Raw genomic sequence first — 13,421 nt, forward strand, 5'->3', positions numbered from 1 at the left:
TTACAGAAACATACAAAACACAATACTGGATTATTTTTTTAGACAAATACATTGCTGCACACCATCACAGTATTAATGAAAGCAGTGATGAAATCTTTTATTCAGTCCAACAGCATTCTTGCTTGTTTGATGTTGCTTAAATATAATGTGTTTTTATTTATTTATTTTTACATTTTAAATTATTTAAATTTGTATTATTATTGATTACTAAACTGAACATTACATTTGACTATACAGTTGTAGTATATTTCTTTAGCAATTTCTTCAATTTCACACTTTTATTTTGGCAGAAAGCCGAATTAAGCAATTGTCTCCAGATAAGCAGTTCACTATATGGCTTAAATGTCTTATTAAACCACAAAAGGCTGCGATTTAAATATATCAATATATTATAATTTTGTTTGTATGACTATATTCCGCGATTCTGTCTGTGTTTTCCACGGTGCAGAAATCACAAGGCCCAAAGATCTCTTTCCCTTCCTCAACACACACACACTCATTTACACGCTTTCATAGTATGTTTGTGGCTTGAGTCTATTGTGATGGTATTAGTGATGTTTGGTATGCAGAGAGACAGGGTCTCTCTCAGGACAGCTGGCCCAAATGTAATTGGAAAAGAATTATGGCTTAGGCCTTTTAGCAAATTAAAAATAACCTCAGAACTGAGAAGGTCATATGGGGAGGAGAGGGGAGTTTAAACACATCACCACGTTCTCTGTTTTACTTTAAAGGAATGTTCCAGGTTCAATACAATATAACTGCTGTGGATTCTGTCAATTTCTGAAAGGAAAACAATATATATATTTTGACTAGTTTATAGTTCTTCAGTTTGTTAAAAAACAAAAATCATGGTTACAATAATGCACTTGGGTGATTTTCACGAAACCTGTTAAGAAAATGTCCTGGGCTGCATTTCCCAATACATTGTTGCAAGCTTAAGTTGAACTTAGAGACCATTGTCGCCAATTTCTACCATCTACTTAGGCTTACGATACTTTTGGGAAACACAGCCCTGGTCATATTTAACCCTAATCAATATACAGACACACACACAAAAAAAAACATGAAATGTTTATATGCAATACATATTAGCGTTGTGTTATGAATTGCGGTCTGATGCAGATTGGAACACAACAACACACGATATTGAGCTTGCATTGCTAAAATCGTCTTCATTCACGTTCTTTTGTAGAGTATGTTTTTCCTTTGCTTTAAAAGCAATATATGCTTGATTTTACAAACTCAGAATGTTGTAGTATGGACGTCTGTGCATTTTAGATGGTTGTTAATTTATATATATATATACTGTATATATATATATATATATATATACACACACTACAGTTCAAAAGTTTTGAAACACTTATTCTTTATTAGAATTGTTTTTTTTTCTTACCCATTTTAGAATAATAGTAAAGTCATCAAAACTATGGAATAACATAAATTATGTTGTGACTAAACAAAATCCAAAATAAATCAAAACTGTTATATTTTAGCATCTTGAAAATGGGTCACCCTTTGCCTAGATTTTGCAGAAATGTGCTCTTGACATTCTCTCAACCAACTTGGATTTAAACAGTATTGAAGGAGTTCCCATCTATGTTGTTCAATTATTGGCTACTTTTCTTTATTATTTGGTCCAAGTCATCAATTTCAAAAACCTTTTTTTTTTTTTTTTTTTATAAAATTTTAGTTTTATAATTAAATACATTAATATGGTGGCACAATTATATTTTTGTCTATAAAACTAATTTAAAACATTTAAGCATATACCTTCAGATCAAAAGATTTTAAAGATCATGAGAAATATTTCAATCAAGTGTTTCAAAACTTTTGACTGGTAGTGTATATATATATATATATATACCCTGGTGGCCAAAAGTTTGGAATAATGTACAAATTGTGCGTTTATGGGAAGAAATGTGTACTTTTATTCACCAAAGTGGCATTCAACTGATCACAATGTATAGTCTGGACATTAATAACGTGAAAAATTACTATTACAATTTGAAACAAATGTTCCGAACTTCTTAAACTACTTCACAGAGTTCTCATAAAAAACATCCAGTTTGTCCAGATTCTCAGGTGACATATCACCCCACACTTCCTGTAGCACTTGCCATAGATGTGGCTGTCTTGTCGGGCACTTCTCACGCACCTTACAGTCTAGATGGTCCCACAAAAGCTCAATGTGGTTAAAATCCATAACACTCTTTTCCAATTATCTGTTGTCCAATGAAACTGATGTTGAGCATTTACAGTTCAATGAAGCTGTCAGCTGAGGACATGTGAGGCATCTATTTCTCAATCTAGAGACTCTGATGTACTTATCCTCTTGTTTAGTTGAACATCTGGCCTTCCACATCTCTTTCTGTCCTTGTTAGAGCCAGTTGTCCTTTGTCTTTGAAGACTGCAGTGTACACTTTTGTATGAAATCTTTTTTTTTGGCAATTTCTAGCACTGAATAGCCTTCATTCCTCAAAACAATGATTGACTGATGAGTTTCTAGAGAAAGCTGTTTCTTTTTTGCCATTTTTGACCTAATATTGACCTTAAGACATGCCAGTCTATTGCATACCCTACATCAGCACTGCTGTGAATCGGCCGCAGGCCGAGTGCTTTAGGTAATCACAGCAGTGCTGATGTATGGCCATATAGCATGATTGCGAGTGTGATATTGCTTATATACAACAGTTCAATGAACAAGTAAATTAAATAAAATTAGGAAAAACTGAGTACGGTATTTGTGCATGGAACTACTTTATTACACGACCGATCAGAATCTGCTGTTGCCGGTTCAAAACAAATGATGCGTCCAAGCCTCCGTTAGTAATTCAAAATGTTCACTTCAGAAATAGTATCACGGCTTGTGCTGTTTCTAACAAGTTATTGGATAAACAAGGATAGACGGATGGATGTGTGTGTTTGTCTGTGTGTGAGAGAGAGAGAGAGAGATGGAGTGTGTGCGATCACCTGTTGCCATACCCAATCAGAGATGCTTACAGCTTTCGGAAGGTCAGCTTTCTCAGTGGAATTTAGACATCCAGGCAGGGTATTCCTCTCTATTTTGGGGTAGCTGGTGCGCAAATGTCATTCACTATAGAAACAGCTTTTTGTGTGTATATATATATATATATATATATATATATATATATATATATATATATATATATATATATATATATATATATATATATATATATATATGTATATGTATATATATGTATATATATATATATATATATATATATATATATATATATTTTTTTTTTTTTTTTTTTAGAGCTTTCAGGTAAGTCAGAAATTATGGATTTATTGCAAACATTGTTTAAGTACAAAGACTTTTGTGGGTTTCCGTTTGTTCACAGAAATCGAGCTACTCCCATATCACCTGATGTATCACAATGTCTTGTTTCCTGGTGCTCTTTTTTTCTGTTCCCTGCATCTGCATCATTTACCTGCCCGATTCACAGACATCTAGACTGCTGATTGGAGGGATCAGGTCACATGCTCAAAATTATTCTCCAGTCTTTCTGATAGGTCCCGAGGTATGGGACCTATCAAAAAACTGGACTGCTTTAGGTCCCTAGGTTGAGCCTTGTCCCTTTTAAAGGGTGGGATTAGGGTGAATTTGATTGAAATATTTGATTGCTAATATTTGTCTGTCAGAGGATTATGAACAAGTGGAGTTGTTTAAATGGACAGATTATGACCTCATGACCATGTGCATGTTAATTTCAAGATCAAGTGGATGTCCTATGTTAAGCATGACCCTGGGACAATGTTTATTATGGGTGTGTGTGCATGGGCTTGTATATTTACTGGGTGTGTATCAGTACACAGGCCCTGTCCCGGCAGACCGCGAGTCTCCGATGGCGGGGAGCGAGACATCCCCCAGCCATGCCCAGCATCCCTCCCCCACACAGAAACCCAACACCTGCTGCTTCTGCTGGTGCTGCTGCTGTAGCTGCTCATGGTACGACCCACACTCACCTGTGTGTCAGTCTCCACATGGTACAGTCCACTCATCACCTCTGCCAGTGTTAAATTCCATTCACATCCGCTCCTCCACATGATACATAATTCCAAAGAAATAATCATCTAAATATTCATGTTATATTAATTCTCTCAATTCTGCATTGTTTTGCTTCTGCAATTTTATGTGTAAGTGAAATTCTACTGTGAGTCAGGAGATTAATTGTGGTTAAGATTGCTCTCGTTTCACCAAAGGCCCTGGAGGAAATGGGAGCCATAGTCACACTCCCACACACTAACTCACTCACTGACACACATTCTTTAATCACACCTGCTGTAAGCAGTGATTTACAATGACCGTTGAGGTCCAAACTCTAATGACCTCTTGATGACAGTACTTTAAAGTACTGTAAATCTGCAACCAGCTCTAGTATCACGATCCTTCTAAATTAAACAGCATAATGAGTCTGAAGGATTGACTAGTATTTAACCAGCTATGATTAAATCTAAAGTTTTGTCCAGGGTTTGGTAGTTAAACATTTATGATTGGTTACCAGGTAATATAGCTGACATGCCCATTGTAGCTCCAAATGCTAAATAAAAATTGAGATCTCTTAAAGAGTTGTTATAAGAAATCAATTGTTTCTTCCAGTCTGCAATATGATTAACTGTAAGTGCAACTGTAGATGTAAGACTTTTGCTTCCGAATTTTCTCCTGACAAAAAAACAGAAACCAAAAAAAGGAAATCTTGCATGTATCTTCTTAATTGTTTCAGAAGAGGTTCACAAACTCAAAAACAAAGATTTGCAAAGACTCCAAATTCTGCATTGACAAGTCAGAGATTTCAGCATTAACTCTCATTTCTCACCAAATGCTTCCAAGTACAAGCTATGCTATCCATATTCATGTAATTGCCCAACACAGTCAGCAGCTGTCTCATATGATTAAATTTTTGTGTGTCCCAATTAATTTCAGGAGAAACATCCTGGACACATTTAATTTGATATATGAAATGATACCCTAATCTATGAAAGGGCTATCTTATATTTCTGTATATGAATTAAACTGAATTTGAAGTTGTAGGGCATTTTGTGTTAGTGTGTGAGCACATAGTATGTGTCTAGGTCATATTGTTTTGTTCAAGCACTGCTGTTATTTCTCAATGCCATTTTACCACCTTCTAGTCTCACTGTTAGGAGTGAAGATGCCAAGCGCGGGCGGAGGAAAGCCCAGGAAACAAGGCTGGAGCCCTTTCCATGTGAAACTTGGTGAGAGCACACACACATACACACTTACTCACAGTCACAGATTCACATATGGTGCATATATTGATAGAGCCTAATTTCAAAATGTTTAGCTGTTTCTGTAACATTACTGGAAGTGAGAAATTAGATCAAATTTCATTATGTTTATAAAACAGCTCTCTGGAATACTTGATTTTAATTGGTCAATAATGGCATTCTGCAGTCAAATATTTTGTGTGTAATTTATAATGACTGATAAACTGTATAATTGGCCATTGTCATTTGATTTCCCATAGAGGTCAACTGATAGTGAATTTTGCCTATACTGATAATGTCCTGGTAACTTCCATAACCTCCATTCTTGATGGAGGGAACGAGATGTTGTGTCGATGTAGTGACATTAGGGGTCACCCTTGAGAGCCAGAGACACCTCTGATCATTGATAAAATGCCAATGGGAATTGGGGAGTGGTATTTGCATGCTCCTCCTAAAAGGAGGGGACATGCATACTGCTCATTAGGTTTTGTGCTTAGGAGACGAGAATAAGGTCCCGACCATTTCAGCGGGTTGTTCAGTGTTGTGGCAGGAGGGACACAACGTCTCGTTCCCTCCATCAGGGAATGGAGGTTACGGAAGTAACCAGGACATTCCCTATCTGTCACGCACTCAACGTTGTGTCGATGTAGTGACACTAGTGGTCCCATACAAAAATGCCACAACTAGCATAACTGGGTTACGTGGATCGGTGGTGCGAGATTGGCAGACTGCTGTGTGCCGCATAGCCAGCACATCGGGCCGGCCCGTAACCTCCCCTGACGCTAGTGTGAGTGTTGAACAGTCCTTTTGGGGATGAGTCGACTACCCAAAAGGATAGGGACAGGCTTGTCCTAGTTATGCCTCTTTTCCCTCTTTTTTCTTTTTCTCCCCAGAAAAAGATAGAATTCGCTAACCGACAGGGACGCCAGTGTCCGCGTCGGGGGGATGTCACTCCCAAGGGGGGTGTCACGCCCAGAGGGGGTATTAAGTGGAAATACATCACATGGTCTTGCCAAGTCTAGTTGGAAGTATGTCATGTGGAGAAGTCCCATGGTAGCTCCTACCCAATGGGGAGGAGGCTCTGCAAGCATGGAGACTGGGGAAGAGGGGCCTCTGCCCAATGAAGTCGCAGATTGCCAACAGGGAAACGTTTTTCACACGAATATACTTCACAAGGGGTTGCCTATGGGGAACCGGCGAATGCGGACCACCAGTCCCAGTACGGGCGTAGTTAGCACAAGTACTGTGTTGGCAGTGAGTTTCTCCGCAAACTCATCTGCCCCAGGGCTAGGAGGAAATCAACCAGGGAACACATTTGTGAACACTACTGGGAATCAACAACGCACATCTTCAGCTCAAGGGAGGTGAAAGGTGCTAGGCGCAAGCGATATACCTGGCTGGTCGACCCGGACTTACCCGTTCGTTCCTGTTAAGACACAGGATGAGACCAGTTCTACCCGGAGATTGTAGAATCTCGCAAAGGTGTTGGGTGTAGCCCAGCCCGCTGCTCTGCAAATGTCAGCTAGAGATACGCTACTGGTCAGAGCCCAGGAGGCCGCCACACTCCTGGTGGAATGAGCTCGTAGCCCTGCAGGGGGCGGCACATGCTGAGCCGGGTAGGCAACAGCTATGGAGTCGATGATTCAGTGGGCGATCCTCTGTTTGGAGACAGCGCTTCCTTTCCGCTGTCCACCAAAGCAGATAAAGAGCAACACTAAGGCTGGGTCTGCCTCCTCCTGCGGCAGCGCTTGCAGGTTCACCACTTGGTCCCTGAAAGCGGTCGTGGGAACCTTGGGCACATAGCCGGTCGGGGTTTCAGGATCACCTGAGAGTAGCCCAGACTGAACTGCAGGCACGTTTCGCTGACAGAGAACGCTTGCAGGTCCCCAACCCTCTTGATGGAGGTGAGCGTCGTCAGGAGGGCAGTCTTCAAGGAGAGAGCCTTCAGCTCTACTGACTCTAAGGGCCAGCCTTGCAGGACTACGGAGAGGTCCCGTGAGGGAATGAGGCATGGTCTGGAGGGATTCAACCTCCTAGCGCCTCTCAGGAACCTGATAATCAGGTCCTGCTTCCCTAAAGACTTTACGTCCACTGTGTCGTGGTGTGCAGCTATGGCAGCTACGTACACCTTCAAGGTGGAGGGGGACAGCCAACCCTCCAACCTCTCCTGCAGAAAGGAAAGTACTGAGCCGACTGCGCATCTCTGGGGGTCTTTGTGTGGGGATGAACCCCACTTAGCGAACAGATGCCACTTCAAGGCATACAGGCGCCTTGTAGAGGGGGCCCTAGCCTGAGTGATGGTGTCTACCATGGCAGGTAGTAGGCCACTGAGGTCTTCCGCCTCCTTTCCAGGGCCAGATATTGAGATTCCAGAGGTCCGGGGACCGGTGCAGTGAAAGGTGCATCCCACGAACTCGTTAGCTCCTCGTACACTTCCGGGAAGAAAGGCGCTGGGGCAGGGCGTGGCTGTGAGCGGCGTCAAGCCCAGATACCAATCATCAAGCCGTGAGGGTTCAGGGGAGAGCGGAGGGTGGCCTGGGAAAGCATGTCTGTCATCTCAGCGTTCCTCTGAGACTGGGCAACCACCCGATCGGGAAACACAGCGGAGGTTTCCGCATCAGACAGGACGAGCCTGCTCTCCGATGCTGTGCTCGAGAGCTCATCGCCTTCACGGGCACCGAATAAGAAGTCGAATTCGCTCTGGGACGAGCCGGTGCACTCATCCGAATGCCACGACCGTGGTGGGGAATGGGAGGTCCGCAGGGATTTAACTATGCATGTCCCCTCCTTTTATACCCATATATCTGGGGAGGAGCATGCAAATTCCATTTGCTAATTCCCATTGGCCTTTTATCAAAGATCAGAGGTGTCTCAGGCTCTCAAGAGTGACCCCTAGTGTCACAACATCGACACAACATTGAGTGAGTAACAGATAGGGAACTAATATGTTGGGAATGGCTACTAGCCGACTAATAGGTCAATCATTTAAAAATAAATTCTTAGTCTTTCTTTACTATGGCACAGACATAAACGGCTACCCGCATTACGCGGGACTTTTAAATATAAACAAGCACCGGGCCCTCTTATTTTGAAATTATGGAGAATTGTTACAATGCTCAATATTTAAGTATTTACTAAATTAAGCCTTTTATAGCCTATATATAAGATAAAAAAATGGAAGAATACTGTCGATGTATTGAATATAAGAGTGTTGGGATTAATATCGAGTTACTTTTGTAATGACAGGTTGATCTTGTTTATAATTTAGTGTATTTATTTAAAAGTTGCCTAATGTGGGTGGATCTCTCTCTCTCAGCACCAAACCAACGGTGGAAGAAATAAAACAGTGGTCACAGTCTTTTGATAAGCTGATGAAGAACCCGGCAGGGCGGAACAAGTTCCGTGAGTTCCTGCGGACAGAGTACAGTGAGGAGAACATGCTCTTCTGGCTGGCCTGCGAGGACCTGAAGAAGGAGATCAACAAGAGTGCCATCGAGGAGAAAGCGTGTGTGATCTACGAAGACTACGTCTCCATCCTATCGCCCAAAGAGGTAGACACACCTCTCTAATCAACACACGCAGTGACAATGTAAGGTAGAACAGCTTTTTATTCTAATATAAATGGATCAAACTTGTTATCACAGTACAGTCCCATATGGGGAAATCAGTGTTTTACTCCTGGAAGAGCAAATGCTGTATTTAGAACATGGGAAACAAAAGGATTAGAACAAATTTAAGATCTGTACCTACCTAACACAGACTATATGATGTAATTTGAAGAAAATAGACACAAATATGACATAGATAGAAAATATTTACCTTCAATTGAGAAGCTTTATTAGAACGATACAAAACAATGCTCTAACCAAACCCAATGCTCTAACCAAACCCTCAAAATATATTCTAAGAATAGTTTAAGTTAAGGTGCTTTTAAGTTAATCAGATTTATACAATTTATTACTGTCCAATTCACCTGAGTATTCAAATAACAAACTGAATGTGTGGAGGAAATACCTAGAAACGGATATATCATTAGAAAACTGGGAATCAGCATGTACTGCAGCTCACACTCAATCAGTTAATACTTGACTAAGATTGCTACAGTATAAATGGCTAATGAGAACATACATCACCCCAGCTAAAGTAAATAAATACAATAGCAATATTCCAGACTTATGCACAAAATGCACTGAGGCGAAGGGGACACTATTTCATTGTTCTTGGCAATGCTGTAAGATAAAGTCCTTTTGGGAGGAGTTTAAAAAAGCAATTGAAGAAATTGTCTCAAAAGACATTCCAATGGACCCTGGGCTTTTTATTTTAGGGCTTTATCCAAAAGACTACAAGTATGCCAAAAGTGAACTAATAATGATAGAAATGTGTATCCTGCATGCCAAAAGATTGATTGCAATGTATTGCAAAAAGATTAATAAACCAAGTATTACACACTGGGTTAGGCAAATGCTAATCGCTCCCCTTAGAAAGAGTGACATATATAAGAAAAGGGAAACATAATATGTTTGAAAAGATCTGGGGACCATTCACTGCTTTCGTGAAACGTATGGATCTTTTAGAAATTGAGACAATTTTTTAATTGCTTTTTTAAACTCCTCCCAAAAGGATTTTATCTTACTGCATTGCCAAGAACAATGAAATAGTGTCCCCTCTGCCTAAGTGCACTTTGTGCATAAGTCTGGAATATAGCTATTATATTTATTTAATTTAGCTGTGGTGATGTATGTTCTCATTAGCCATTTATACTGTAGCAATCTTAGGTGAAAGCTTTGGTGATATAGATATATAGATATAGATTTAGGTATGGATTTGGCGATTTCCAGCAACATGAGCAGCAACAACCAATTCTGATTAATCTAATAAATAATCAAGAGAAAAGAGAAAGCAATTACAACTGCCACAAATAACTAATTCCTTCACTCACTGAGCACTTTATTAGGAACGCTATGGTCCTAATAAAGGACCCAACATGGTCTTCTGCTGTTGTAGCCCATTTGCCTCAAGGTTCAACGTGTTGTGCATTCTGAGATGCTATTATGCTGAGTTACTGCAGCTTTTCTGTCAGTCTGGTCATTCTCTGTTGACCTCTCTCATTAACAAGGCGTTTACGTCTGCAGAAATGCAGTTCACTGGATGTTTTTTGTTTTTGGCACCATTCGGAGTAAACTCTAGAGACTGTTGAGCCTGAACATCCCAGGAGATCAGCAGTTACAGAAATAATCAACCAGCCTGTCTGGTAACAAAGGTTATGCCACATTCAAAATCAGAACAATACCATTTTATTTCACATTCTTATGGTTGATGTGAATATTAACTGAAGCTCCTGAACTGTATCTGCATTATTTTATGCATTGCACTGCTTCAACACAATTAACTGATTAGATAATCGCATGAATATTTAGTTGTAATTATTGGTTTTTAATATGAATATATTAATAAAACAAGTTTAAACAACATAACAGCAAGCACACAAAGGTTATGCAGCAGTTTGATGAGTCACTCGAGTGAGCAGGACATTCCATATTATAAATAATTTTTATTTCGATTCCTCCGTCCTCATTTCCTTTCCTTGCATCTATTCCTCATTTCCTAAGATGGTGGATCTAGGATGCAAGGAAAGGAAACTAGGATGCCCAATTTCAAAAATGAGAAGCACACTGTATCTACAGTTTATATGTACTGTGTCCAGTTTATATGTTATAGTGTTCATGTTTGTACCTCTGTATGTGTTTAAAGTGGGGTTGTGTTTGCATGTGTTATAAACCTTATGATTGTAATTGGAATGGACAGATTGGTGGCTTTTCCTGAAAGGGGAACCTTTTGAGGTTGTTTTTATCTCCCATTGTCCTCTCACTCCTTTGTGAAATGCAGATTCCATAGTATGTTCAGGTCTGTGACTGGCTGCGGTCTGACCAATGGCAAGCCAATGGGGCTTTATCTTTAAATACATAACATACAGACATACCAATACACTTCAGTATGGTGTAGTGTGATTTGTAGTACTTGACCCATTGGATTCTACTAGCCTAATAGTTTGTTTGTCATTTATTTCCGTAATGACAAACATTATATTTTGTAAGGCTCATTTTCTGAGACACTCATACAGGCCTTGTGTACATGTGTCACAGAGTGTAACAGCATAAAGCAGGTTTATCCTGCTTTCTATTATGAGCTGTTTATGTTTCGTCTCCTATCAGTGTCAGGCAGTGGGGGGCACATGTATTGTATACACTTTCATTGCATGCTACTGTCTGTCTGTTTTCTCTGTATGCAGGTGTGTTTTATTTATTGTATTGGCATGTTGAATGCCCCTTTTTGATCTGTGTGTACACCACTCTCGAATCTTCAAACTACTTTAGTTTCTTGGATTAAATTAAGGAACTAAGGTTGACCACAGGAAACTATAAATTGATCCCAGCTGGCCTTCCTTACATAGGGCATTTATATAAATAGGCTGTAGTGTGAGAGAGGGAGTGAATAAGGTTTAGATGGATGGGCCCCTCTATCAGCCCAGTGTTTGATTTATGTTGCTGTGAGCCACTCAGCTCGCAGTACTCTTACACACTTGTGGATCTAATACGAAAATGTTTTCAAAAGGAATCTGTAAAAGAAGTCTTTGAAGTAAACCAGTGAGGTCAGTGCCCTGAACCATCTAACGAACCGTTGACACCAAACATGTTTTTTCATCTCTCCGTAGTGTTTTTCAATTGTTTTCATATATAAACATGGATTATGCAGACATTTTTGACCGTTGTGCCTCTTGCTGTTTTTTTTCAGCATTTTGCCAGGAGTGGCAAGTTTAGACACTGTGTCAAGTTAAAAACTGTTTAAAAGACACCTGCGCTCTGCTCTATTTGTGGTCCTGGACATGCGTTCGGTGTTAACGGGCCCTAAAATGGCAAGAGTTTGCAAAATTCATTATTTCCATTCTGATTGCTACACAACTTCCGTGAGTTGGGATGCACATGTTTTTATTAGTCTGCTAAGCAGAAAAGTTATGTTTACAAGTCAGCTGCTACAATGAGTTAGTGATGTCCAGTTCACGAACGATGCATTCTTTTTAACCGGTACTTTTTAGTGAACTTTGTTGAACCAATTCACCAATTCGGACTGAATCGTTAGCATTTCGATTTCAACACTGATGTCTTAACATGTTTCTTGGACATGTATGACACTCCGACACGAAATGAGCAGATAACCGGAAGTAATACTGTATAATCCTAGAACTGGTGATAACCACTTTTCCTAACTCTTCTTTGCAATGAACCACTCAAAAAGGTTCACAAATCGGACTGAATGTTCCGCTCGTAACAGTTCTCGAGTCAACAGTACACTGAACTGAGAATACTGAGAACTGATGAGCTGCTGACATTGAGCGTGCGTGTGATTAAGGGGCGAAATGTATGTTTCATACATGGATGGATGGAGGATGGATGGATGGATGGATGTATGTTTCAGGTGTATTTTGCTGAACAGCAGAAAGTATAACAAATAAAACTTACTGGACATATGTTTATGACTTGATTGTATTACCATTTTATCAATGTATGAAGACGATCCAGTCTACAGTACTCAATTCAACAGTACACTGATCCAGGGACAGCACAGCAGTTCTCGAGTCAACAGTACATCGAGTCGATTACAGCAGTTCTTCAGTCACCAGTAAACTGAACTGAGAATCGCCTCTTTCGGATATGATACTAAGAACTGCTGATCAGTGAGCTGCTGAACTGAGGACGTGAACAAGGGTTGAAACTTTTCAATCGAGGGATGAAAATGAATTTTACTATTGAGTATTGTGTTTGCAGATAATATTTGTATTTGTTATGAGCTGGATCATGGTTTTCTGTAAAAAAGGGTGAGTTGACTAAAACTACATTAATCACTTGAAATGCTTTAGACATGTGTAGAACATCCACATTTGTATATCAGAGTCAGTATTGAGTGTTTTAGGTGTAAAACTTTAATGTAATGTATTGTAAGATCACTGAATGTAACACTGATGAAAAAAAGTATACTTATTAGTATAACTTAATTAAATAAAATGTAATGATCGGCAATATGCGCTTACATATGGCTTTATTGAATGTGTTTGAGTGTGTATTCTACGACGCTGGTGTATTAGCATTATGTACAGTAATGTAATTACG

General features: G+C 39.8%; 1 protein-coding gene across 3 annotated transcripts in view; it reads left to right on the forward strand.

Moving 5' to 3' along the window:
* LOC127619265 (regulator of G-protein signaling 17-like) overlaps positions 1-13,421 on the forward strand; it is a 68,500-nt gene that overhangs the window by 48,519 nt on the left and 6,560 nt on the right. Inside the window, exons 3-5 of one of the 3 annotated variants that reach the window (XM_052092114.1) lie at positions 3,837-3,976; positions 5,161-5,244; positions 8,573-8,807. In XM_052092114.1, the coding sequence (XP_051948074.1) occupies positions 3,837-3,976; positions 5,161-5,244; positions 8,573-8,807 (459 nt within the window). Of the gene's footprint in view, positions 1-3,836; positions 4,015-5,160; positions 5,245-8,572; positions 8,808-13,421 lie in introns of those variants that run through there. The other 2 variants (XM_052092113.1, XM_052092115.1) reach the window with 2 other exon arrangements.

Source organism: Xyrauchen texanus, chromosome 25 (assembly GCF_025860055.1).
Source record: "Xyrauchen texanus isolate HMW12.3.18 chromosome 25, RBS_HiC_50CHRs, whole genome shotgun sequence".
Taxonomy (NCBI): domain Eukaryota; kingdom Metazoa; phylum Chordata; class Actinopteri; order Cypriniformes; family Catostomidae; genus Xyrauchen; species Xyrauchen texanus.